Consider the following 22,484-nt stretch of genomic DNA (forward strand, 5'->3'; position numbering starts at 1 on the left):
GTCGTTGCACTGTTGTAGGGCATTCTCTTCTTACTCCCATCTTCTGTGCTCTGGGGAAAGAGTTGTTTGCAATGGAACATGCCTAGAGTGAGCTCTGACAGTGAAATTGTAATAGCAAAGTAGAATGTAATGACTAAATCTGCTCTGTGCTTTGGGTTTAAAAATATAATGACAGTAAGAATTGGTGGTATTATGGGAACAAAGAAAATTTGGGCTCATGTCCATCTTTTGTGATTGTGAAACAGGAGGACTAGTGTGTTTAAAAGTTAAGGTATATAGCCTCACCCAGGTATGCAGCCAGCTAGCAAGAGACTATATCCGTCCAGGACAATAAGATCAATCAGACTGATGGTTAGGTATGTCTTCCATCACTGATTATTGTGTCCTTTCTCTTCCCTATGAAATGTGGACCAGTGGATAGGGGTTGGGACCAGCATTCAAGAGAACAGGGCTCTATATCCTCCGTGCCACTGGTTCACTATGTGACTCTGGGCAACTTGCAGTGTCTTGTATCTCAGTTTTATCCATCTGTAAAATTAGTTTAATAATGCTTGCTCACCTTTGCAAAATGCTTTGAGACCTATGATTGAAAACATCCTACAAGTCCCAATTAGGATTATTATGATTTGTTGCTGCTAAGTGAAAAGTGAGCATTCCGGAATATAGAGCTTACAGCATGCAGCTGCTATCACAGTTAGAGTCAAAGTGTGACCTAGGCAACTAATGCTTTTCCACATAGGTGATGAGTTACTGGCAGTAATGCAGGGTGCTATGTTTGCTTCCACCTTTCCAGTGTGGTCTTTGAAGAAGCTTTTATGGGCATCTGGTTTGGCTTTTGCTCTTTAATCACAATCCTTTTCTCTTTAGAAATCTGAGGCCTTGCGCATGCAGTATCGCTACTTGGACTTGCGCAGCTTCCAGATGCAACATAACCTGCGGCTGAGATCACAGATGGTTATGAAAATGCGGGAGTACCTCTGTAATCTCCATGGTAAGAGAAATGTATCTAGTTCTTAGCACTTTATCATCTTTTTCTTTTCTTCTTGTTCTTGCTATCTGCTCTGCTACTGCCTGACATACTAGAGGAGAGGTGCTGGGCAGAGTGCTGCCCTGACATGGCTCTATATCCCAGGAACATACCATGGGGTGGGATATTGGAATGTCTAAAGAGCATAGCAGCTCTAAGTCCCTTATCATGCCACAGATGATCGTTTTTGAATGAGCAGTATCTATACAATAAATGTTAAGGCTAAGATTTTAAAAAGTGACTAGTGATATTTGGGCATCTCAATTTTTGGGTGTCTTTCTTTATATGCCTTTATAAGGGCCTAATTTTCAGAGGGAGGTGCTCATCTTAAACTTACTGGTCACTTTTGCAAAATTTTAGCCTAATTGTTCAGAATAGCCAATGCAAATATAAGCAACTCCGGCAGGGGAAGCTGAGAACTAAAGTCGTGATAAGAATGGTGGGTGCTCAGTGCCCTTCAGAATCAGGCTGTGCCTGCATAAGTAATCCTTAGACATCCTGAAAAAAAAAAAATCAAATGAGTCTGTATATGACTGAGCACCTGCATGCTCTGCAAGACTACGTCAAGCTGATTAATCACAGTCTCTAATCAACTTGTCTGAAATCAACATTCTCGGCATATTCAATGTCTGAAGCTTATGCTTGTTTTTTAGGGTTTGTGGATGTAGAAACTCCAACACTATTTAAGAGAACTCCAGGGGTATGTATAGTCATCCATCTTGGCCTCCTGCAATAATATAGACTATTTATTTGCTCATGTGTCCCTGTCTGCCCCTCTGCCTTTATTTCTGTCATATGTTACTACTTAACTGTTTACCTGCCAGTCAGGGGCATCATTTCAGAAAATTCCAGGTGTGGGAGGTAGGCAAAGTCGTGTCAGCATATAGAACATTATATGTGATTATATTGTATCCTGTGAAGTCAGGGTTTGGCAAACAACATATTGAGGAGGAACTGCCTCCCTTGCCTCTCGGCAAATGTTGCTCCTGCTGCCAGTTACTAATATGTCAAATGGGTCCTTCTGAGGGATGAGGGGGTGGATAGGACAAAGTGAGAACTATAAGATATGTCAGTTAGAGGACAGAGCATAGATCCTTACACCATTCATTACTTGGCTAGCAGTCTCTACCATCACATTATTATTTAACAAAATTAAAATCCAGAATATAAAATTGGAAATTAAATAGCCTTAAATGGGAATACACCTCTACCCCAATATAACGCTATCCGATATAACATGAATTCGGATACAACGCGGTAAAGCAAAAAATGGTTTTCTGTCTTGTTTACAACATTGGTTCTCAAACTGGGGATCGCGACCCAATTATGTGGGGGGTCACAAGCCCTGACCCCAGCGCGGGGCTTTGAGCCCCGACTGTAACGCATGACTGCGAGTCCCGAGCCCTGTGTTGAGCTGTGGGGCTACGAGCCCCGACCCCGAAAGGGACGCATGGCTGCGAGCCCCAACCCCGGTGCTGGGCTGCAAGCCCCAATCCCAGCTCACGGCTGCGAGCCCCGTCCCCGGGCTTGATGTGAAGGACGACATTAGATGCGCCCTCTCTAAAACAACACCAAGAATAAAACTTCTTGTGTCAAATACTGTATTAATAACAGAAATGCTCGAGATCAAAGCAAGTTCAATATAATGTGGTTTCACCTATAATGCAGTAAGATTTTTTTTGGCTCTCAAGAGCCGCGTTATATCGGGGTAAAGGTGTACTACTATAGTGACTTACACAAGAGATACATGCCAATAGAATGCAGTGCTTGGAGGATAGGTGTTTTCTGGAATATGATCTTCAAAAAACAGGATTCAGAGACAACAAATGCATTGCACTGCAAGAAAGCAGCTTTGTTCTTTCATGATACTAAAAGATTCTGAGTCAAGACATGGGTTGGATGGCCTTCTTAAATCCATATAATTGGATAGCATGTTATTGTAGAAGTGATGAAGACAATCCTTTGGGATGTTTAAGACTAAATAGGAGAAAGTTTTATCAAATATATGGAAGGGAACCATCCAGTCCTGGCTGCGGAGATTCAACAAGCTGTACACAGGACATTTTCTTCTCAAACTTCTAGGGGATGCTGGTTTTTAAGTTCTAATTTATGTACACATTTGTAAATGTTCAGTCCAGTCTCGCACAACAGATTTTACCCATTTGTGGAAACCCATACCACAAGCATTAACAAAAGTCCACCCAGTTTCTGCACCATATAAACCTAGGCCAGATTGCATGAGTCCTTCAGGAGTAAGTTTGTCAGAGCTTGCGTCATTTTTTTCTACAAGGCAGAAGCCAGATTGTTGGTCCTGGATCTAGCTCTGGTCGCACTGAGCTCAACACAGAGCTGCCTTTTACGTGCTGACATAGAAGTCTGACTGTAGCAGGAGCAAAGATAGTGAGGGTCTGTCCAAAGCCCATTGAATGCAATAGAAAGACTCCCGTTGACATGAGTGGGCTTTGGATTAGGCCCTTACAGGGGAATGATTTACCACAGTGACTAGAGAATTCTGAATACAGCCTGAAGTTCTGTTATGCTCATTTTATTTGTACATTTCATCCTTAACCAACATGCTAACCTCTCCTGAGTAGCCATACTAGGGTCAATGCTGCATTGACTATTTCAGCTTATTAACTTCTTGACTAGGCAGGCCATGTCAGTGAATCCCATGAAAGAGATAGGAGGGATTAACTATTGAATTAGAAAATGAATGAATATAATGGGTTTGTAAACATTTTTCTCTTCTCTTTGAGGGGTTCCTTTGTATTTTCAGAGCCCAGTTCTCAGTTCTTCCCATTTTAATCCATTGTTAACCTGCCAATCAAAGCTGAACCCCAGCCACTAGCCTTCTGCCAGAGGACAGGATTCTTTTCAGAGCCCCCTGATGCAACTCCTTAAGTGACAAGAAGTGTCAGTGTAGAAAACACCAGGCATTTCCTCCCTTTGAGGCTGACCAAACTGTAGCTGCCAGTCCCTGGTGACCCTTGGAATGTGACACCAGAACTGGGATTCACACCCACATTGTACACGTGCCAGTTCAAAGTCCTAAGTGCCCAGCCACCAGGGCTGGCCCCAGATTTCAGTAGTGATGATTAGAATAGTATTTTTCTTAGTTTTGCAAAAGACCTCAGCTCACCCATTTCTAGCTATTGTTTGTAGCCTGTTCCTGCATCTGAGGTTTGGTCACCTGAGAAAACAGTGGCTGGAGTTTCCCCTTAGCTCTGTCTTGAGAGACATGCAACCTGCCAGGAGCCAAAAAAAGAACTGGCTTGTCAGCTCCCCCAGTATGCAGGGACGGGTATTTGTCCTGATGACGTAGAATTGAGGACAAGATAGTGACGCATCCAACATTCCCCTCTCAGAGCCTGGATGCTGGGACAGAGTCAGAGAGGATTTGCATAGTGGTGTATGAGTTTCCTGTTGGTAAGTTGTTGTAACTGACCTGCTGAGAGGACAGAAAGCCAAAGTTGCAGCAGAACAACAAGCAACAGGAGGTTGTAAGGAACTGTAAGGTACGTGTGGTGGGCAGTTGTTTTATCTCATCCCCTCCTATTGGTAGTTGTTTCTGCCACAACCTCCTCCTTCATTGCCTAACTTGCATCAAATTAAAGTGAAACCTACACCATCATGTGCATCACCTCTGAGTTTGGTCCATCGTCATCTCAAAATATATGCATCTGTCAGGAAAGTTCAGAGACCTGAAGCTTGAGGCAGTTTTAATGGAAAGGATTTCTAGCTAGTAACCATGGTGCAGACTATTTTGAAACAATAGGGGTGGGTGTGTGATATGGAGAGAGAGCATGAGATCAATGTCCCCTCTGGTCCAGTATCCTCTCCACAATAGTTACTAATGCCAGATGTCTCAGTGGAAAGGTCAGCTTCTAACAGAGAGGCCAAGTAGATGGGATGGATTTATAAAGAAAACAGGGGCAGATAGGGTAAAAGAAATAGAATGTATTAATCCTTCCCTGCACCTTGGAAAATGGCCCCAAAATCCCCCAATACAACAAAGGTCACTGTGAAATACAACATAAGGATCTTAGCCCACAGTAACATGGGAATATAGGACTGGAAAGGACCTCCTGGACCATTAAGTCCAGTCCCTTACTATTACAGGCAATGCTGTCATACAATCAATCTCATTCATAAATTTATCAAGCTTCGTTTTAAAGCTAGTTAGATTGTTTGCCTCCACTATTCTTATTGAAAGGCTGTTCCAGAACCTCACTCCTCTGATGGTTAGAAACATAACATGAAGTTCACCCACAAACTCTAAACCAGAACTTCCCTGGCTGGACACCATCTCCTGAGACTTACAACTTTTAACCCATTTTGTGTGCCTCAAGTTCCTATCTTTCCAGCAAAGTTTGGCTAATCTGGCTCTTTGGTCATTGGCAGCCTGGCAGCCACCAAGAGTAGCTTATACATGGGCAGCTGCGTTTGCCTATTTCTCCTTTTCCTAGTTTTCTGTGGGAGGATAAAAGAAAAGAAAAAAAAATGCTGCCGCTATTAATAAAAAGAAGAAAGAAAACAAAGAACGTAACCCCTTTCACTCGGCATTCATATCAAATGCGCTCATAACACACAAAACAAGAGTATCTGGTACAGGAAAATAGCTAAGGGGGGGGAAAAACAGAGAGGTAGACCATCCTGTCTTATCCCCCCACACCCTGCTGTTGCATAGTGTACCTAACTCTTCAGTTCTGTACCCTGCGAGGAGATATCATCCTAATGCCATCCAGCTAGTGAGGATCTTATGCCGCATTAGCACCAACTTTTGTAATTTGATCCTAATTAGCGTAAAACCACAGGTCCTGTTCTTATTCATAGGGGGCCTGACAAAAAGCTCTTTGAAGTCCATGGAAAGTCTGCCACTGACTTCAGCTGGCTTTTGGTCAGGTTCATAATTGTTTAGTTCTCTTTTGAAACTTACTACACTATTTGCATCAATAAGATGCTATGGCAGGGTTCAAGATGGCAGTTGTACACCCATTAAAAAGTCTCTCTCCCTTTTTCCGTACCAGGGTGCAAAGGAATTTGTGGTACCTTCCAGGGAGCCTGGAAGGTTTTACTGTCTGCCGCAGAGTCCTCAGCAGTTTAAGCAGCTCCTAATGGTTGGAGGTCTGGACAGGTGAGCATTCCTTTGCCGCCTTTTCTTTGAAATATTAATGTTATGGGGTCCATTCTCTTTGACTTGGGAGAAGTTAAAAATTCCCCCCATGAACTGATTTCAGTCAGAGTTAGGCAACTAAATTAACCTTTGAGGATCTGGGCCCTAGAGCTGTTTTTGTGGGGGTAGGATGGCCTTAAATGGATGAGGTAAATGACCTAATGTGGGAGAAGCTTAGAAATTGTAAAGCATACATTGTGACTCTCAAAGCCAAGTAATGATTTAGCCACATGACTCCCATTGAAATGAATGGAAGGTATGTGGCTAAATCACATAGTTGCAGGTGTGAAATTTTCCATTTTAGTCTCATTGTGAACTAAAATTTGGGAGGAGGCTTTTCGAGGAAGGGAATGCTTGAAAGCAGAAAATGAAAGCATGGTGCAGCCCTCACCTGGGATTGACAAATATAACCAACTCCCATTGAGATAAAACTAGACTGTTGTGTGTGATTTGAGACTTGGAAAAGACGCACAGGCTCAGCACAGGAGTGCAATACCTTTTCACATGCCTGCTTCGTGAAATAAAAGCAGAAAATGCCAGAGAGTAGTAGGGAAACATTCTAGAGGAACCTCTGTTCCTAGCAGCATCAGACCAGTTGAGAGGACAGTCCCATAAGAATTCTTCAGATGCCATTGATGTGCTTGCATAGCCCAGTATAACATAGAAGAAGAGGAGGTTTGGTTGGGGGGGTTTGCCTAGAGTCCTAGATGGCACTGGTGGAGCGCCACTGAGATGTTGGCCTCCTCCAAGAGGTCACTGCTGGAAGGTGGCTTATCCTGGTTGGTATCTACAGCACAAATCATCAGGAGAAATCATAGGGACCTTGAGAAGTGATCTAATCCAGTGCCCTGCGCTCATGGCAGGACTACGTAATAAACCTTAGAATCATAGAAAATTAGGGTTGGAAGAGACCTCGGGACGTCATCTAGTCCAACCCCCTGCTCAAAGCAGGACCAACCGCAACTAAATCATCCTAGCCAGGGTTTGTCAAGTCAGGCCTTAAAAACCTCTAAGGATGGAAATTCCACCACCTCCCCAGGTAACCCAATCCAGTGCTTCACCACTCTCCTAATGAAATAGTTTTTCCTAATATCCAATCTAAACCTCCCCCACTGCAACTTGAGACCATTGCTCCTTGTTCTGTCATCTGCCACCACTGAGAACAGCCTCGCTCCATCCTCTCTGAAACCCTCCTTCAGGCAGTTGAAGGCTGCTATCAAATCCTGCCCCCTCACTCTTCTCTTCTGTAAACTAAATAAGCCCAGTTCCCTCAGCCTCTTAATCATACTTAATCATAGAAGGTTAGGGTTGGAAGGGACCTCAAGAGGTCATCTAGTCCAACCCACTGCTCAAAGTAGGACCAATCTCCAAGTTTTGCCCCAGAGCCTTAAATGACCCCCCTAAGGATTGAACTCACAACCCTGGGTTTAGCAGGCCAATGCTCAAACCACTGAGTTATCAAAGTCATGTGCCCCAGCCCCTTAATCATTTTTGTTTCCCTCTGCTGGACTCTCTCCAATTTAACCACATCCTTTCTATAGTGGGGGGCCCAAAACTGGACGGAATACTCCAGATGTGGCCTCGCCAGTGCCAAATAGAGGGGGAATAATCACTTCTCTCGGTCTGCTGGCAATGCTCCTACTAATGCAGCTCAATATGCCATTAGGCTTCTTGGCAACAAGGACACACTGTTGACTCATCCAGCTTCTCATCCACTGTAATCCCCAAGTCCTTTTCTGCAGAGCTGCTGCTTAGCCAGTCAGTCCCCAGCCTGTAGCAGTGAATGGTATTCTTACGTCCTAAGTGCAGGACTCTGCAATTGTCCTTGTTGAACCTCATCAGATTTCTTTTGGCCCAATCCTCCAATTTGACTAGGTCACTCTGGACCCTATCCCTACCCTGCAGTGTATCTACCTCTCCCTCCAGCTTAGTGTCATCCGTGAACTTGCTTAGGGTGCAATCCTGTAGCCACAATTTAATTTAGGGTGCCTTTAATTTCAATTGCAGGTACTTTCAGGTTGCCCGTTGCTATCGAGATGAAGGTTCAAAGCCAGATAGGCAGCCTGAGTTCACTCAGGTAATGTATCCCCAAACAGATTCTTTAGCTGCTTAACTCTGGCAAGGTCTCAGACCACTTAGATCTCAAACAGCATTGTTAGCTGCAAGTATTATTGGTATAGCCCAGTGGTTCTCAACCTTTCCAGATGGCTGTACCCCTTTCAGGTGTCTGATTTGTCTTGAGTACCCCCAGTTTCACCTTACTTAAAAACTACTTGCTTACAAAATCGGACATAAAAATACAAAAGTGTCACAGCACACCATTACTGAAAAATTGTTGACTTTCTCATTTTTACATATAATTATAAAATAAATTGATTGGAATATAAGTATTGTACTTACATTTCAGTGTGATATTGAGCCTATTTTTCACTTGTGAGCCTTGTCTGAAGCCCAAGCCCTGCCTCTCAGGGCTGGAGCCAAAGCCCTGCAGCCAGGGGCTGAAGCGTACAACTGCTTTGCGGGAGGCCCCTATGGCATGGGGCCCTGGGTAGTTTCCCTGCTTGCCACCTCCTAATGCCAGCCCAGCATTTGCGACCCCACCCCCCAAACCTATCCCATGACTGCCCACAGGGCTGCAAGCTCCAGGTTGAGAAACATTGATCTAAATTAGTTGAGTACCCCCTGGAAGACCTCTGAGTACCCCTAGGGGTACACGAACCCCTGGTTAAGAACCACTGGTATAGTCCATCCATTTGGTATCAGACTTGTTCATCACTATTCACCTTAGAAACATTATTTGACCTAGTGTTTGGGGACATGTATTTCACGTGTCCTAGTGGGTATTCACTGAGGTCTGGGATGAAGGATGATTTCAACCAGTACAGGTACCAGTGTCGGCTAGTTTGGTTCACCTTGGTGGTGAAACATGTGCTGCTCTCCAGGGCTGGCCTGCTTCTCTTCCACAGGAGCTCCCAGGGCAGTGTGCTTCATGGCTTTTGGCTCCGGTTGGCCCAGTTCATTCCAAGTCTTCTCCTTGTGCCCTGAATTCACTAATGGTCATTAGGCTTCTGAATAAGAGGTTATTGCTGATACCCTGGGCAGGATTCTCTGTGATGATGTATCTAACTATGTGAGGTTAGCCTTCATGTAAGGCAGTTGTGGTATATATAGTATATTGAATCTAATCATCTTTATGATCACTTTATATACAAAGCCTTTGGGTCCCAAGAAGAGCTATAAGGGGGGAATAGAATGCAGCTTTCCTGGTGCCTGTAGCTAATGTGTAATGATCCTCTTGTTATGTCTTTAAGATCGATATTGAGATGTCGTTTGTAGACCAAGCTGGGATCCGGAGACTGATTGAGGGCCTGCTCCAGTATTCCTGGCCTAATGAGGGAGGCCCTATTACCACCCCTTTCCCTTCCATGAGCTATGCTGAGGCATTGGCTGAGTATGGGACCGATAAGCCAGACACTCGCTTTGGTATGAAGGTGCGCTGTCTCCCATTGGAAACATCTGTCCTTTCTCCTTCTCCTTTTAAGTGTTTCCTGATCATCTCTGTTTATACTCCACTTCTCCACTTGAATGGAAGTGTGAGTTTCTTGGTGCCATAACATCTACAGGTTCTGAAAGCCCTGCAATTGTAGCCGACCCTTTATGTCACTGGAAGCTGTACTAATGGGATATTAAGGCAGGTGATACAAGATGGATTTGGGATCTTCCAACCCGCTTGTTCTTTTGGGAGGGGTGTCGTGTCTTTCTCATTTATATCCTAACAAGGATACATTAACACTAAGGACATGCCATGTAGGGCAAGAAGGATTGACAGTGCTGGGAACTGAAGTCCTCGAATCATCCATAGAAACCACAAAATTGTCTGGATTGCTCACCAATGTGTCTCGCTCCTGACCTGGCAGGACCAGCTCAAGAGATAGGCTAGTTCAGTCTCCCCAGTCCTTGGTCCCTCTGAGACTCTTACCAGTTGTGATTTTGGTTCTTTCTTCAATAATTTTTTTTATTCAGAAAATAACTGTTCATAAATGTAATGGAGGAAGCAGTACTGAAAAATGTTACACAATATTTTATACTTGCTGCTATTTGAAGATTTGAAAGGGCTGCATCATGGCTGATTTGAGCTGATGTTATCCCACTGTGGGTATGTGTTCTGGGAATTTGGGCTGAGATCACCAAACTCATGTCTTATAGGAGCTCTCATCGATACTACCTGCTGACACCCTTTGGCTGCTGCTGACTAGAGCCACGTTCAGATTGGTCACCTAGACGTGGAAGTCTTTGGATTCCATTAGCAATCCCATAAGCCATCCAGTCTCTCACTCAGTCTCATATTTACATTTTCTCTTCCTGAAGTCTGTGACTTCTAAACCACTGCTCCATTTGTTTCTTTATAAATGCTTTGTGGTTTCTTGAAGCGTGGTTTGCTGTCTCGGGAGATCTTGCTGCAAATGGAGGACACAGAAACAGTTCCCCACTGCATGTTCCTGACATCTCTTCTCCTTTATATGCTCTTTCTCAGATAATTGATGTCAGTGACATGTTTAGGAGCATGGAAATCGGATTTGTGCAGAATGCTGTCAACAAGCCCCAAGGCTCTGTCAAAGCCATTTGTATTCCTCAGGGAGTGGTGAGTGGTGTAGTTCTGTATTGTTAATGGCAAAGCACAGTATAAAGAAAGTAAATTTTAGAAATTAATAAGTTCTATTGATTTAATAACAATCCCTTTGTCACAGTGTGACTGGCCCCTTTCTGGGGACATTGGCCTAGTCCCACCTCTGACTGATTAGTTGCCTCTCAGCTGAGGTTGTGGTGTTAGGTCATCAGATAATAGTGTGAAGAGCATCTGGTCCTTATAAAGGCCAGCAAGAACTCAGCTGAGCTAGAGAAACTGCAGTGTCCCTTGGTTAGGGCAAGAACCCAGAGGGAGATGAGAGAGGCCAAGGGGAAAAGCCTTTGGGGACTGCAGCCTGCTTTGGTTAGAGGAACAGTTTTGTTTTGGGCTTGAGTAATAAATTGTGCCCAGAGGCAAGAGTCTGAAATAGACTTGGGTAAGGCATCACTCCTTCCTGGACTGGTGATGCAGACTCGCAGATAACAGCTCCCTCCCATGTGGGTGTTTGTTACCTGTGTGGAGATCATTAGTACAGTAACTCATAACACTAAGGTCAAAGATCAAATCCAGGCTTGACTGTAAATCTAAAAATAATTGTTACTTTCTATTTTATGTATATATTTATATTTAAAAAAGTAATTGTGATTTAATCACAGTTTTAATCGCACTGTTAAACAATAGAATACCAATTGAAATTTATTAAATATTTTTGGATGTTTTTCTACATTTTTTTTAATATTTTGATTTCAGTTGCAACACAGAATACAAAGTGCACAGTGCTCGCTTTATATTATTTTGATTACAAATATTTGCACTGTTAAAAAATGATAAACAAAAGAAATAGTATTTTTCAGTTCACCTCATACAATACTGTAGTGCAATCTTTTTATTGTGAAGGTGCAACTTACAAATGTAGATTTTTTTTTTTTACATAACTGAACTCAAAAACAAAACAATATAAAACTTTAGAGCCTACAAGTCCACTCAGTCCTACTTCTTCTTTAGCCACTTCCTGAGACAAACAAGTTTGTTTACATTTGCTGCCCTCTTCTTGTTTACAATGTCACCTGAAAGTGAGAACAGGAGTTCACATGGCTCTGTTGTAGCTGGCATCGCAAGATATTTACATGCCAGATATGCTAAATATTCATATGCCCCTTCATGCTTCCATGCCACCATTCAGAGGACATGCTTCCATGATGATGATGCTCCATTAAAAAAATGATGCTTGAATTACTTAGTGACTGAACTCCTTGGGGGAGAATTGTATGTCTCCTGCTCTGTTTTACCTGCATTCTGCCATAATTTCATGTTATAGCAGTCTCAGACGATGACCCAGCCCATGTTGTTGTTTGTTTTAAGAACACTTTCACTGTAGATTTGACAAAACGCAAAGATGTACCAATGTGAGATTTTAATGATAGCTACAGCACTTGAACCAAGGTTTAAGAATCTGCAGTGCCTTCCAAAATCTGAGAGAGATGAGGTGTGGAGGATGCTTTCAAAATAAAAGAGCCACACTCCAATGCAGAAACTACAGAACCCGAACCACCAAAAAAGAAAATCAACCTTCTGCAGATGGCATCTGACTCAGATGATGTAAATGAACATGTGTCAATCCGCATTGCTTTGGATCGTTATCAAGCAGAATCCATCATCAGTATGGATGCATGTCCTCTGGAATGGTGGTTGAAGCATGAAGAGACATATGAATCTTTAGCGCATCTGGCATGTAAATGTCTTGCGACACCAGCTACAACAGAGCCATGCGAACGCTTGTTCTCACTTTCAGGTGACATTGTAAACAAGAAGAGGGCAGCAAATGTAAACAAACTTGTTTGTCTCAGCAAGTGGCTAAAGAAGTAGGACTGAGTGGACTTGTAGGCTCTAAAGTTTTACATTGTTTTGTTTTTGAATGCAGGTTTTGTTGTTTTTTCTTACATAATTCTATGTTTGTAGGTTCAACTTTCATGATAGAGATTGCACTACAGTACTTATATGAGGTGAACTGAAAAATGCTATTTTGTTTTTTACAGTGCAAATATTTGTCATAAAAATATAAAGTGAGCACTGTACACTTTCAATTCTGTGTTTGTAATTGAAATTGATATATTTGAAAAGTAGAAAATATCCAAAAATATTTAAATAAATAGTATTCTATTGTTTAACAGTGCAATTAATGATGCAAATAATGTTTTTAATCACTTTACATGCCTTATATATATTGCGATTGCATCTACATAAACAGTCAAATAAATGAGTTAGCCAAAGTGTCTTAACGATTCAGAAGCTATGGGAAGGGCATTGTACAAGTCCATAAGGGAACCTGGTAGCCTTTGCTAGTGGTTGCAGCCTGCAGGTATATTATCTACATTTTCTAACGGGCCATAGAGGCAAAGTCACGAAGGCCCCACATATAGTCATTAGCAGCACATCTGAAGCAATTGAGTTTTACCCAAAGATGGCATAGAAAATCAAAACCAAGGGGCTGGACTGTTGGATCTGTCATGAGATAGGCAATGGCTATGTTTGAAGCTTGTTCTTGTCACCTGGCGGTGATATCAAAGTTCCTTAAGGGAATTGTCCAAACAGGATGGTTTGAGCTGAGATGGTGGCCCAGTGGATTCAACACCTCTTTAAACAGGGGTAGCTGTGGCATGTCTTGCACTTTAAGGAGCAGATTCTGCAAGGTGACTTGTTGTCTGATGTCAGAAGGGGCAAAGTTGGACAGGACAGGCAGCCAAGCCTGCTCAGTCGGTCTCATGGTACCTGTTGTTATATGCATGGTTTCATTCAGCAGAGTATCGACTAGTCTTGTGTGAGAAAAGCTGAGCAATACCCTGCTGCAGAATAGCACAAGGCAAGCCAAGAGTGTCTTAGTGCCTGTTCATTGGTTCCCCAGGTAGACCCAACTAGTTTGCTGATCAGGTTGTTTCTTGTCTTTGTTTTGAGTGACATCTTGGTAAGGTGTTCCTTTTAAAGATCAAGGTACAGTCCAGCATAGCACGGACTCCGTGGGTGCTCCAGGGCTGGAGCATCCACAGGGAAAAATTAGTGGGTATTCTGCACCCACCAGCAGCCAAGTTCCCCCCCCCCCGCACCACATCCTCCCTCCCCCCTTAAGCACGCTGCATGCCCGCTCCTCCACCTACCTCCCAGCATTTCCCGCCCAGCCACCGCCAAACAGCTGTTTGCACGCTCTGGGAGGGCGGGGGGAAGACTGGGAATGTAGCAAGCTCAGGGGAGGAGGCGGGAAAGAGGCAGGGCCAGGGCGGAGATTTGCAGAAGGAGTTGGAATAGGAGCAGGGAGGGGGTGGAGTTGGGATGGAGACTTTGAGAAAGAGGTTGGAATGGGGGCTCATGGAAGGGGTGGAGTCGAGCACCCACGGAAAAGAGGGGAAGTTGGCGCCTGTGCAGTCCAGTGTACCTCAGTAATATATTACTCCTGGGGGAATTCTGCACACATGCATAATTAATGAGTTGTGAATATTTTTAAATTTTTGCGCAGAAAAAAGCTGCCAAAATATTGCTGCCCTTTTGTCTTTTGCCCATCAGAGGGTGTTGTGGTGATAGAACACGGCAGCAGCTCCAGGCCAGCTAGGGAAGAGAAAGAGCCTGCCTTCTTTGCAGCACCTATCAGGCAAGGTCAGGGGCTATAGTGAGACTGGGGCTATAGGGAGACAGACAGTATGGGGTGCTGGGGAGTTCAGACAGGCTCATAAGGGCTAATGGGGGAGGACAGACTGGGGCAGGGGCTGAATGGGAGTGGAAGCACAGGGCCACAGGTGGGAGGGAGGTGCAGGGCCACCTGGTGATGGGGGAGGGGGTGCAGAGCTACATAGGGACAGAGGGTGGCTAAGTGGGGGCACAAAGATACATGGGGAGGGGGTACAAGGACACATAGGGACAGGGGAGTGGCTGGGTGGGGGTACAGAGCCACATAAGGGAAGGGGGTGCAGGGCCACATGGGGATGGAGGGAGTGGGTGTCTGAGTGGGGGTGGAGGGACACATAGGGATGCAGGAACACATGGGGATTGGGCAGAGGTTCCTGACTTAATGGGAAGGGCTTGGGGTCAGGCAGAGTCTCCGTGGGGGAAGCTCCCTAAAAATCTCTCCCCGCCTCTTCCCCTCCAAAAAAAAAAAACAAAAAAAAACCCAAAAAAACCCCTGTTCCATACTTTCCCCACCAATATCCAACAACCCTCCAAGTTCACACCCAGGCTCCTTCCCAGCAATTTGCTTCCCTCTCCCTCAGCTCCTCCATTACCCCTGATTCCCCCAAGCCTTTGCATTGCTTCTGAGGGGTGTGGGATATACGTTTCTGTATTGTAGTTTAAATGAATTATTACTCGGAGTTCTGTATTAATATGCCTACTAAGGAATCTATTTGTCAAACATTTCCTAAATCTTTTTTTGTTGTCTGTATTGTTACCGACATACTTGCTGACTGGTATTTTCAAATAAATGACCAAAAATAATTGAAATAGGTGTGATTATATTATGTTGTTTTGACAAATACACAGAATTTTAAAATACTGTGCACAAAATTTTTAAATTTTTGGTGCAGAATTCTCCCAGGAGTAATATATGGGCATGACTTTCAACTCCTAATAATCTAGGAAGAGTTCGTATCTAATAGTTGATGCACTGTGACTCTCCAAATTATAGCTGACTCTGTTTTGTAAAACATGGGCTTGAACAACAATGGTGCAAGAAAAGTGAAAGGTTGCAAGGAGTTTGCAAAGTAGTAGTAGGGATACTCCTCTTACAAAAATACAACCATACCTAGCTCCTATATAGCACTTTTCATCCATAGATCTCAAAGCATTTTACAAAGGAGGACAGTATCAAATAAGTTCATCATGTGATAAAATGTATGTTGGGTACAGAGGGTGGTAGATTCTGATTTATCTCTTTGCACTCTTGCTGCACAGGCAAGAGCTCTCCAGACACAGTTTCTCACTAGTTATTGTTAGTTTGGCAGTGAAAGGCGCAATCTGAGGCATCCCATTAGGTTGTGCTGTGGTATGTATTTAAAAAAGCAAAAATGGAATGCTGGTCATGTCTCCCAAAAAAGTAATTCTGAAATCGAGGGCTTCATGCAGGAAAGTGAGCTGAGCCACTGGATTCAGTTTCTGACTTGACTTACAGCAGTTATAACTGTTTAATGTCTCTGTTTTTTTCCCTTTTTTCCAGAGATATCTTCAAAATAAAGATTTTGAGTCTTTAAAGGAATCTGCAAAATCCCTGTTTAATCAGGTGAGGCACAAACAATTCTACACTGTAAAGAGTTCATCTGAAAGGGGCAGGTAAAATGCATAAAGTGTTGCATGGAATTTGCATCAGATACTAGATAGAAAAGTAAGTTAAGTTTTCCACCTTGTGTACATATAATCACCTTGTTTTGAGACCAATTAATATAGGTGATGGCAACTTCTTGTCTGTTGAAGGTAAATAGCCAGGCAGTTGTATGTATTCATTGTGCACTGCATAATGGTTCTGTGTCTTCCTACAGTGCCCTCGAGTATTCTAGTAAATGAGATGGTAAATTATGTTAGGTGGTTTTATAGGATATAAGAACTTCAGGATGCAGGAGGTTTTTAATAATGCATCCTCTGCTGGGAGAGAAAGAGACAGTCTCTCAGCAACACAAAGACAAGGAGCAACCTGATCAGATGTGTGGATGTACTACAGGAACTGAACGTGCTTTACATCTTTGCCTCTCTTTTGCAATAGGAAGTTTTACACTTGATCCTGAAGCCTGATGAGAGCTTGAAATCTCCACTCAGCAAGTTTCTCAGTGAGGAGCAGCAGTCGGAACTCATCCAAGCACTGAAGGTCCAGGCAGATGATGTGGTGCTGCTGGCAGCTGGAGAGCATGAAAAAGTGGTAGGGAAATCCCTGGCTGGCTATAAGGACTGAACATCACTGTCTGTTAGTATTAATACCTAGCATATCTGTAATTCCTTCCACCTGAGGATCTCAGAGCATGCTGCAAAGATTAATGAATGAAGTCCCACAACCCCCTGTGAGAGAGGTGTGAAATGCAGTGAAACATGATGGGGCGCATGCACGTGTGTGTGTGTGTGTGTGTGTGTGTGTGTGTGATCTTGTCTCTGTAGAAAATTCACACACACACACACCGCCAGAGGGTACGATGAGACCCTCCCTAGAGCTCCCTGCTGATGACATTAAACTGGACTTCATCAGTCTCTCTCTATTTCCTTTCCCTCCCTCCCTTCTCCCTCCTTTTTTCAGTGCTCGGTGTTAGGAAATATGCGCTTGGAGTGTGCGAACTTTTTGGAGTCGAGAGGCCTGGTGCTCCGTGATCCCACTGCTTTTCACTTCCTGTGGGTGGTGGATTTCCCGCTATTCCTTCCCAAGGAAGAAAACCCTGCAGAACTGGAATCTGCTCATCACCCCTTCACAGCCCCTCACCCCTCAGACACCAGGCTCCTGTACTCTGAGCCTGCAAAGGTGACTATGACCTTCATGCCTTTCACTCTGGCTTAGTTTTTCATATTGACTTTCCTTGAAAATGTGTGCGAGGTGCAATTTTAGCTGCTGTATTAAGGGACATTAACTAATGGAGGAAAAATATACATTCTACATATCTGCTGAGGAAAGGTGGATCCCAGGTTACCCAGAACTGGCAAATACCTAAGTGTGTGTCACCAGTTAACTGGCTTACTTCCTGAAGACTTATGGGAAACGATTTAGAGGAGTTTCTCTGAAAGGCAAAGCTGGGTCAGAACTCTTCCCTACAAGTCTTTGAAGATGGGTGTTACATTCATCTGTAGAGCTATAAGGATTAGGCAGTTACTATCTGATGTGTTCCTGCTTCAATAGTACAGTCTTGATCTTGAGCTCAAATGTAAGGGGTCATTTAACAGGAGCAACCTAAGGGCTTCACTACCCAGGGGCAGTAAGAGAGGGATTTGATTAATTGTCAGTACTGCCAGTCCCAGGAGATTTGAGGGAATAACAGCAATGTCTACAGAAAGGGTTTTGGGGGTTTGGTTTTGTTTTACAACTTTCCTAAGAATCCAGTTGCAATGAGAACAGTGGCCACAACCAAGTCTTAGTGGGAGTTTGTTCAATCTATGAAGGACTTTCTGAGAGAGAAGCCCTGCATTTGGCTTGCTGAGTGTGTTGCAGATCAGGATTGGTGGTGCATCAATTGGTGGTGCCATGGCTGTGTGTGGTTCCCGGGACTGGATCAGCAAGAGGGAGAGAGCAATATCACAAATAAGCCACTGAAGAGCTGCGAGGGGGGAGAGGGGAGGCTTGCACAGCAACTACTTGCACTCTGCCTGGCATTGTGCAATGCTGATCCAAAGCCCACAGAAATGCATCTTTCTCTTGGTTTCAGTGGGCTTTGGATCAGGTCCAGGATAAGCATCTTTCACTTGCCAAAACATGAAATTTGAGACCCACAATGGAATTGGTTGCAAAGATTTCTCCTGGTAGTGGTTTAAACATCCTGTTGGACCCCTCCAAATGTCTGAGATTCCGTTAATAAAGCAAATTGTAATGTCTTTTTTTTTTTTTTTTTTTTTTTTCATCAGACTGTTAGCAATCTGATCTATGAATGATCTGAGCACAGTGAACTGCACCCCGGGCATGCTAATACACTTGTCTGTCTCCCATCCTCCAGGTCCGTAGCCAGCACTATGATCTTGTGCTGAATGGCAGTGAGATTGGAGGTGGCTCCATCCGAATCCATAATGCAGAGCAGCAACGTTTTGTTCTTGAGACAGTGCTGAAGGTAACAGCCTGCAAAAGTTTCCTATGCCCTCTCGGAATTTTTAAATTAAAATAGACACATTTAAAAACCTCAAACTACTTTGCAAATGGTGCAATTACTGGTTATAGAAATCCAGAGGAATTAGGTTTACTAACAATGATGCTGGGCCAGTAGGAGCATCTCATTGACACACACATGACCTATTTGTGAGGACACTAAAGGGATTCTGTAAAGTAAAAAAAAATTATAGCACCCAATCCCGCAAACATGTATGCACCTGTTTACTTACATGAGTGGTCCCATTGATACGATACACTGGCTTATTCCTCTGTTGAGATTGATATCTCTCACTCCTCTCATGCTTTTGGGAAATGTAAATTTCTTCCCTCCTAGCTCCCTGAGAATGGTGATGCTCATGATATCTATCTCTTGTATACTGTTTTTCATCTTTAGATCTTAAAGTATTTTACAGATGAGAGTGGTATCATTTTACAGATGGGGAAACTGAGGCACAGAGCTATGAAGTCACTTGTCCAAGGTCACCAGCAAAGCTGGGAATAGAACCTAGGTTTTCCAAGTCTCAGTCCAGTGTGCTATCCACTGGGCAACACTGTCTCCCAAATCTAGATAGGACTGGAGGTGCAATACCAGTTCTGTCTTCCATGAAGTGTGAGGAAAGGACCATAACTCATACAAGAGGTGAAGAATCATGTGTGCCTATACTACCAGTATACAATGACTTCTGTTTCAATTAAAAAACCCTGTGCTACTGGATTGTTCAACCGTGCTTTATCTAGTTTCTGGTGTCTCACTAAGGAAGTTGGGAGCTTGTCCAAAGAAGCATTTATTGTGTATAAAACATCAAGCAACTAATTACTGGCTTTGGATACAAAACATAACTTATAACTAGCGTTGCCTTCTGAAATAGTTTCACGTATATTACTGAATGATAGCTTGTTTGCTTCGGACAAGTTACTTTAGGTGGTAGAGCTTCTTTGTTAGCTATCATGGCAGTGGGGAGCAGGGAAGGATGCCAAGTGACCACCACCGTGGTAATACAGGTAATGAAATGTGACTCTCAGCCCCAAGGAGTGGATGACTCAGCCTCCCCTCCCTATCCAATACAAGAGTTTGTTGCTCAAGATGACATTTTGTGTGTAATGTTCCAGGAGGATCCTGAGCTGCTTTCCCACCTGCTTGAGGCTTTGAAGTGTGGAGCGCCCCCTCATGGAGGAATCGCTTTAGGTAGGTGCACTGTAGCTCTCCCAGTTGGAGATGCTTCCTCAAGACACAACTGTGCTGGTGACTTTTCAGTGGCATATCAGGACTCAAATCATAGCAACAAATTCAATATCAAGAAAGGGGGCTTGTGCCTGTTATCAAAAACCCTTTCCACTCCTGATCAGGACTGAAGTGGTGGCATCACTGTTCATGCTCACCTTGTCTCTCCACTTCTGATTCTGCATTACTGTCTCTCTTCATTCTGCCTAGAGCATTCAGAGAGGAACATGGATCCCAGGCATCACTTAACTTGGCAACACCGAAGGGGCATGCACCGTGCTCATAGGACTGCAGAGAGTGTGTGGGAGGAGACAGATAGTGTTGTGTTTTCAGTTCTTACATGCAGACTTGGTTGCAGGCATCTGGGTCCTGAGACCAGTCCTTGTCTGCAGCCCTAGAGATAGCACCCTCATAGAAATTAAGTCATTTAGTCCATCATGTCACTTGGCCGCTGCAGGATTGTTTCTCTTCAGTGCATGTTCTAGTGTTTATATTCAGCCTAGTCCTAAATGTCCCAAGCAACACCTACCCCTTCCCAAAGGAAACTATTCTACAGCCTTAAAGATCTCACCATTACAGAACTTTAACCCATCAGCCCTTTTCTTAATTTCATCCCATTGGTCCTTCATGTCACCTTAAATAATTCCTCTCCCTCCTGGTATTTCCACCCTTCAAAGATCTGTAGATGCCTTTCCCAAGTCATAGCTCCTACTTGATTGTCACTGAACCCTGCTAGTGCATATTTAATTCTTCAAGTGCATTGTGAGAAGCTTTTCTAAAACTTAAAAGCAGGTTTTAAATCTCCAAACAAGGCAAGGAGTGTGTAGTTGATGCATTAATACAAGTGCTATGATGTAAGAAAGCTACTTGGAAATCTGAGCTGCTTGCTTCCTGCTTTCTCCGGGGTGCTTGTGATGTCGCTCGTTCTGGCAGAAAAACCAGGATGCCTGCATCTGAGATTGCTCAGGGCCTTAAGGATGTGGTAATCCACCTCAGAAGTGGTCAGACTCCAGTGCTATTTACACAGCTTTACAGCAATGGCCATTTAGTGTTTTCCTCTTAGAATTTTGCACGTTTGGGCTATAGCTTTTAAACTAAGGTTTGCATTTCACCTTTTGTCTTCCCATATAGCTCAATCTCCTCCAATTATCTGCTTGCCCTTGTTCTTCCCTGACACCTCCACCCTTGTTTATCTACATCTGTTAAGGTGCTGAGACCTGACCCCTTGTTCTAGGTGTAGTCTCAGCCAAGCCCTAGTGAGCGACTGCCACTTTCCTGGTCTGTGGTGTGATGTCTCTGCCTTTTCAGCACAATTGCATAGGACTTTTCTTAGCAACACTGCACTGCACACTCTTATTTAATTTGCTATTCACTGTCAGCCCTAGGCCATCTTATCATGTTCTCCTGTCCATTCAGTCCCAGTTTGATTATTTTTCCCCAGATGTGCTACCTTCTCTCCTACCTTGCATAAAGTTTTATAGATTCAGAGGGAAGTAATGTGGGGCTGTAACACAAGTATTTTAACTAATTTGGTGTCTGCTTCTAGGACTTGACAGACTGATCTGTCTCGTGGCTGGAGCTCCCAGTATTCGAGATGTCATTGCATTCCCCAAATCCTTCAAGGGACGTGACCTTATGAGCAACGCTCCAGATTACATCACCCCTGAGGAGCTAGAGCCATACCACATCCAGGTTGCATGGCCTGCGGCAGAAGCAGAGGCAAACAAGAACTGACTCAAAGCAAGTGATTGTACCTACTGTCAGCATTGTTCCCACTCTGCCTTTCAAGGGCAGAAAACATCAGCTGATGTAGGGCATATACTATGGGTCATACCACTGAACTTGAGAAGATAATAGTGACTACTTCTCTTTGGGAGAGAGGGAAGGATGAATTGAAGAGCAAAGGAAAAAACCCAGGTTGCTTTTCTCTCTCTGACCTAGTACAGAGGGGAAGGTTGGGACCGCTGGCATGGGGTGTGGTGGCGGATTTGGCATTTCATTTTATTTTGAAATGTACCTAGTGAAGAATGGAAAAGATCACCTGGAAAAGATCACGTCTTAGCTTTTTTTTCAGATTACCTGTATTGTGAGAATCATGAAATCATGGTTAGCTGAGGACTAGACTTTCCTGTTAGAACGGAGCTACTCTGGGCTGAGAGCCACATACAGCCTATGGAGAGCCCTAAACATGGCCTGGGCTGTCCTTTTCCTGTATCTGCAGGATGAGGATAAAACAGATCAACTACAGCTTACTGCTGATGAGCTCAACAATGACCAGTATCTGCTTACTTATTGAAGAGCAGTATAAGCACACACATAGATTGTGCATTTATCTTTTTAAAAATCATGTACGCCTGTGAGTATGTGCAGCCCTTGGGATCTTGGCAAGTTACAAACGCTCTTGGGTCTTGCAGTTTTGGTTGTCCTTGTAATAGCCCCAAATAGAAAGTATATCTTTGTTGGGGCCTGTGGTCCTGATGCTTTTAGGTTTATCTTTCTGAACTTTTATGTTTGTAAATAAAGTTCAGTCCAGGAGACAAGGTTTTAGTCTTTAATGTAACATTGCTTTGAACAGGGCTTTTCTCTTTAACATCAAGAAAGTGATTAAAAGGAACACTGTGGAATTTA

General features: G+C 43.6%; 1 protein-coding gene across 5 annotated transcripts in view; it reads left to right on the forward strand.

Moving 5' to 3' along the window:
- DARS2 (aspartyl-tRNA synthetase 2, mitochondrial) overlaps positions 1-22,398 on the forward strand; it is a 32,541-nt gene extending 10,143 nt beyond the window's left edge. For all 5 annotated transcript variants that reach the window (XM_038412518.1, XM_043491099.1, XM_038412517.2 and 2 more), the window contains 12 exons: positions 868-991; positions 1,681-1,727; positions 6,055-6,161; positions 8,208-8,277; positions 9,512-9,691; positions 10,735-10,842; positions 16,025-16,087; positions 16,565-16,717; positions 17,087-17,305; positions 18,486-18,596; positions 19,745-19,820; positions 21,403-22,398. In XM_038412518.1, the coding sequence (XP_038268446.1) occupies positions 868-991; positions 1,681-1,727; positions 6,055-6,161; positions 8,208-8,277; positions 9,512-9,691; positions 10,735-10,842; positions 16,025-16,087; positions 16,565-16,717; positions 17,087-17,305; positions 18,486-18,596; positions 19,745-19,820; positions 21,403-21,590 (1,446 nt within the window). In that variant the 3' untranslated portion in view covers positions 21,591-22,398. The remainder of the gene's footprint in view (positions 1-867; positions 992-1,680; positions 1,728-6,054; positions 6,162-8,207; positions 8,278-9,511; positions 9,692-10,734; positions 10,843-16,024; positions 16,088-16,564; positions 16,718-17,086; positions 17,306-18,485; positions 18,597-19,744; positions 19,821-21,402) is intronic.
- Positions 22,399-22,484: the final 86 nt, after the last annotated feature.

The sequence above is a fragment of the Dermochelys coriacea genome, chromosome 8, assembly GCF_009764565.3.
Source record: "Dermochelys coriacea isolate rDerCor1 chromosome 8, rDerCor1.pri.v4, whole genome shotgun sequence".
Classification (NCBI taxonomy): Eukaryota; Metazoa; Chordata; order Testudines; family Dermochelyidae; genus Dermochelys; species Dermochelys coriacea.